We start from the raw sequence: 5,393 nt of genomic DNA, 5'->3' as shown, positions 1-5,393 counted from the left end.
GACTTGCCGGCCTCTGCCGCCGGCGGGGGGGGGTGTTCACTCTGGAGCCTAACGATGGCTTGCGTGGGTTTCCTGGAGGGTAGGGTGAAATCGTGCTCGCTGAAATCACTGAACTGTGAGGGGGGGAACCCAAAGGTGTGAGGAACAAGCAAAGTCCTTAAGACCAAAGGCCTAATCCTAAACTGATACGGATACTCCTTTCAGAGGAGCATCTCTTGGGGACACTCACTCCACGATGGCCCCAGCGGATCCCTTGCGGTGGGGAGATGTTTCCCAGCGAGGGCAATGATTCCCACTGTCACCCTTTTTTGGTGGCTGGGGCTGTCACTCGGAAACAGCTCGGTGCTCCCTCCCCGCCTGGCGGAGAGGCCAGAACCCCACCTGGGGGCCAGCTCTCCCTTTAGCTATTTTTTGCCCATTTCTCCCCATTTTGCTTGACTTGCCCTTCGAAGAGGCTCCCAGCTGCATCCCGGCCCCTCCTGTTTAAACCTTGGCTTCGGGATGTCTCTCGTCCACGCAGCCTTGCTCCCTCCTCTCCCACGCTGGTGCAGTCCCACGCAGATCGATACTCCTTTACTTGAATTTGAACACAAAACGTGATTTTCGGAAGCACTCGCCCCCCTGGGCTTCAGCTGGCGTTGGCATCGCCTGCTGTTCCCAGGAATATCTCAGCTCAGCTGCCTGAAACAAAACGGAGCCCTCCGGGGTCTGCAGCTCCTGCCCCATGGTTGTATTCATGTTGATGTTGGTGCAAATCTCTTGCGATCCACTCCACAAGGTCCAAATAATGCTCCGTGGGGTATTTTCCACGTGGAAACGGGTAGGTTTTCCATCGTTTTCCCATCTGGGAGATTGCTCCGGAGCCTCTCTGCTCCGACGGTCAGGGAAATCATAGAATCTCATAGAATCATAGAATGGTTTGGGTGGGAAGGGACCTCTAAAGGCCATCTAGTCCAACCCCCCTGCTGTGGGCAGGGACATCTCCAACTAGATCAGGTTGCTCAGAGCCCCGTCCAGCCTGACCTGGAATGTTTCCAGGGATGGGGCATCCACCACCTCTCTGGGCAACCTGGGCCAGTGTCTCACCACCCTCAGCGTAAAAACTGTCTTCCTTAGATCTAGTCTGAATCTACCCCCCTTTAGTTTAAAGCCGTTCCCCCTTGTCCTGTCACAACAGGCCCTGCTAAAATGTCTGTCCCCATCCTTCTTGTGAAATGGCACCCACCGCTCGCTTGGTCTCTCTAAATATATTCGCTGCCAGTGAATTTTGTTCTCCTGTGCTCTCCCGCATCTCAACACCTTCCTCTCCAAGGCCCGAGGGCTACGTCTCAGCACCGCAGCTCTTCTGCTAAGGGGACACCACGCCCCAACTCCGTCTCCTCTTTGAAAAAGATCATGGGTTGAAACTAATATTATTCCATCTCCACGTGACCCGCCGTCCTGGATTTCTAAATGGTCCACCTAGCCGAAGGGGGCACAGGCTCTCGGCAAGGATTTGCTTGCAGGTAGGTCACCCTCGGCCCTGAGTGTCCTTCGTTTGGTGTCTCCAGCCGTGGTCTCTGTGCTCCGTCTCTGCCTGATGAATGGAAACGCTCGTTGAACCTTCCCGCTCCGGGGATCTTGTTCTCGGACACAAGCCTCACCCCTACCAGCGCTCGCAATCCAGGTGCAGAATTAGATGGCATTTTGAAAACCAAACAGTCTACGCTTTCTATTTTTGATTGTTTTATTTGTTACTCCCTCAACGTGATTAACTGCTTCTCCATGGGTTTGTTTTTTTTCCCCAGGCCTTGAACTGCCAGTGAACTGAAAGAGAAAACGTGTCTTTAATAAGGTGATTAAATTTAAGTAAGTTTTAATAAAGATATGAGCAGGAGCTCGCCTTCAGCTTTGCACAAGGCATTTGGGAGCGTTTCCCTCTTGCTGTGGCACTGGTCGTGTGGCTGCTCTCCTGCACCACAGGGAAAGGGAATCCAGACTGGCAGAGACCTGACTTTAATTCCAACATCATTTTAAATACATATATTGTCCTTGTTTACACGTCACTATGGATTCAGGGATCTTTCCCGCTGATCCCAGGGAAAACAAGGGCTCTCTACCAGGGAGAAGTCTTGACTGTTAGTAACAATTATTTTTACCACAAAAGCTCTGCTCAGGCTCAACATCTCTTTGCGCTGGGCAAAGTAAACACTTCTGCCTTGCCTGCCGAAGAGGTTTCAGCCCGAGGGGCTGGCAGGGGATATGGGTGAGGCTTTCAAGACAAAGCAACTGAGGGTCCTGCCTCCGCTGGTTGAAGCCAGGGGAGATCACCCCGCCGACTCCTGCGGGCCTTAGGTGGAGTCCTAAGAAGCGCTGCAGAAGGTAGAAGAGGAGACACGCACGTCAGAGGTTTTCTTCTAGGGTATATTTAAACACTTTTTGATTGTTTTTGTAATCGGACAAGTCCGAAAAGAAATGGGAGACTTTCAGGCGCTGGGATCTCAACTCTCCTAAGACCGTTTTGCTCCTCTGGACAGCACGACAGAGAGCGGATTGAGGAGGGGCAGGGAGCCTGCAACAGCTTCCCGCGTAGGTCGCAAACCGCTCGAGCATCACCTCTGCCAGCACATGTGCTGTGCACCACGCTGGGTCACTGACAGGGCACATCCAGCTACGTGACCGGGAGAAATCTGCAGCGAAGCAGAAGAGGATGGATGAAATAACCCCTCCAGCAAGGCCTGGCCCTCTCAGCAGCCGGGGGAGGCTTGAGAATGAAGAAGAGTTCCCTGTTTTTTTTAGCGCAGTACAGAAAAGGGGTGGTTTGGGTTTCTGCGGCTGAGGGGGAAAGCAACAAAGCAACACCTTTGCTTCTTTTTCTAAATGTCACAAAAAGGCAGGCTGTGCCCCTGCAAACAGGGATTCGGTTACCTGACTGTGAAACGATTCATTAGTCAAAGAAAGGCATGGCGAGGACCGGCAGCCGGGAGCTGAAGCCGAGGCACATTCAAATTGGAAAGAAGGTCCACGTTTTTAACAGAGAGGGTGCTCAGCCACCAGAACAAGCTGCCAAGAGCAGCGCTATCTTTGTATCCAGGGAAAATCAAGAGCAGGAGCCTTTATGACAAAGATGCTTTCATCGAAACAGGAGTGATCTGCTTCCATACAGCTGTAAGTCAGCGGAAATATATAGGCTACAATGTGCAGGAGACGGAATTACATGATTTAACAGTCCCTTTTGGCCTTAAAATGTATCTGTTTATGATAGACGTCGGCGAAACTCCGCAATGAAGAGACGTACTCCTTTTTCACTTGGACATGTAGGACAACGATGGTCATTGGGAGGGGGATTCCTGCAATATGTTTAGCAGTGACTGCTGTACCCCAAACTCCATCTGGGGCAATGCTCCCTCCTCAGCCACATTTTGTGGGGGTGAGTCCCCATTAGGGGCAGAGGGAATTAGGGGGTGTAGCCCCCCCTCCCTGAGCACAGAGAGTCTGACGTCACGGAACAAGGGGTCGTCATGAGCATGACCTGCTCTTAATTGCGGTGCCCGTCACGGCCTCCCCCCACAAACGCAGGACCAGCCAGTCCCCCTCCAGTCACAGCAGCCCCTCCTCAATCATGGAATTTCCTCCAGGGCTTCAAAGTTCATGGGAGGAGAAGCCCGGCTTTCCTGAAATGGGAGTGCTGGTCTTAACCCAGCTCAGACTCCCACAGTGCTCCTTGCTCAAAGCGCCCTGGAGTTATCAAACAAGCGTCATTGCCAGGGTGGCCCTGCCTGGGGCTCATGAGGTGAGATCAAAGGGCAGTACAACATCCATTCCACATAAGCAGTTTTGTCGTGTCCCGGGAGCACCACAAAAACACAGCTCAGAGCTGGGAGCCCGTGTCCTTGCAAAGCGTGGAGAGGAGAGCAAAGGTGGCGCAGATCCCCTCTGCTTCCTCCATACGCTGAGCAGGAGACAGCACAGCCCTGTGCACGGCACAGAGCCCGCCCAGACTCTGCTTTCGGGCAAACCTTGTCCTCTCACGTTCCTTCTCTCCCCTCCATGCACCAGATCGCAATGGGGATGAACATCTGGGGTGCCAGGTGTGCGTTGGGAGCTCCAGGCGCTCGGAAATGCAGGACAGGGCCTGGCAGGGTGGATCATGGAGCAGGAATCAAATGCGCGAGTCTGGTCTGCAGCGGAGGAGACTTGCCACATCAATGAACGCAGATGAACTGGAGAGAGAAAATCCATCATGAGCCCTGACAGCTCCAGCCAAAAGCAATTGGAGCAGCGATCAGTCAGCAGAGCTGGAAATCCTGACCCAAAATCAAGCCGCCAGGCAGCTGCTGCCCAGGATGGAGAGCTCTATGGTGGGGGCTCAGGGAAGCAGGTGGGAGTATCTGCCACGCAAGAAGGGGGATATTGGGGCCAGGTAGGAGAGAAGGGAGTAGGGAAGAGCCTAGGTGAAATGAAGGTTTGTGTCGGAGATGGCCTGGTAAAGAAGAGGAAGGTGGAAGAGACAGGAGGGGGCAGTTTGCAAAGGTATGTGTTTTCCCGAGCCAACTCCAGACTGCCGGGTTTGGGGGGCACAGGGTCATGCAGCGCCCATCTCTCCCCACCCCAGTCTGCCAGGCAGACCCCCTTGACCACCTCCACTCCCACTGGGAAACACATGCTGCAAATCAGGGAGGTCCCTCCTACAGTCTTCCCATGCTACAGAAGGGAGCATCCTTCCTACAGTCTTCCCACTTAAAATTTTTTAGGGAATTGCCTCCAGACAGCAGCTGGGATCAAAATGCTGGCAGTAAGGCATGATTCACTCTGTCCTCAGAGGGAGCAGCCGGCTGCTGAAAGAAGTTTGTTTTTCCTTCCCCCACAAGCCGAAAGCACGCCTGCCATGGGGCCCCAACACCTCATGCTGACACTCTCCTTCATTTTCAAGGCCCGTGGCGGCCTGCCAGCATGGACACAGCCGACCCTGGAACCATTACACGTCTGTTGACTACAGGGTAAGGTCCAGCACTGCCTCTACAACCGCAAAAAAAACCCAACAAACCCTCTGCAGTGCTCGTGCCAAGTGGCAGGGCCAAACCAGGCAGCTTTAGTACCAAACCCTCTGGCCCTGCTTCAGCCCTGCACGCCCAGGCCGGCCCTACGCGCCCTCACACCCCACAGGTCCGGTGCTGAGCCCCTGCCGGGTCCCTGCCTCGATCCCACAGCCAGCGGGGATAACGTGCGCTGACTGAGGGCTCACGAACGCAGATCACCCCGCCCCGAACCCTGCTCGGCCCTAGGCCGCCCGCCCTGCCTGGTCCCGGCCGCCCTCCATCCCCGCTCTCCCTCACGACCCTCCCGCGCCGCGCCGACATGGCCGCCACAAGGCGGGGCCGGGCAGGCCACACTCAAGATGGCCGCCGCCCCAC

General features: G+C 54.8%; 1 protein-coding gene across 1 annotated transcript in view; it reads left to right on the top strand.

Annotated features, from left to right (window-relative positions):
- Positions 1 to 2,241: 2,241 nt before the first annotated feature.
- MRPL48 (mitochondrial ribosomal protein L48) overlaps positions 2,242 to 5,393 on the top strand; it is a 15,529-nt gene continuing 12,377 nt past the window's right edge. Inside the window, exons 1-2 of the mRNA XM_009286146.2 lie at positions 2,242 to 2,245; positions 2,351 to 2,361. Of these exons, the coding sequence (XP_009284421.1) occupies positions 2,242 to 2,245; positions 2,351 to 2,361 (15 nt within the window). The remainder of the gene's footprint in view (positions 2,246 to 2,350; positions 2,362 to 5,393) is intronic.

The sequence above is a fragment of the Aptenodytes forsteri genome, unplaced genomic scaffold (genome assembly GCF_000699145.1).
Source record: "Aptenodytes forsteri isolate BGI_AS27 unplaced genomic scaffold, ASM69914v1 Scaffold231, whole genome shotgun sequence".
Classification (NCBI taxonomy): Eukaryota; Metazoa; Chordata; class Aves; order Sphenisciformes; family Spheniscidae; genus Aptenodytes; species Aptenodytes forsteri.
The sequence above is the reverse complement of the archived record's forward strand: the minus strand, read 5'-3'. Positions and strand labels throughout refer to the sequence as shown.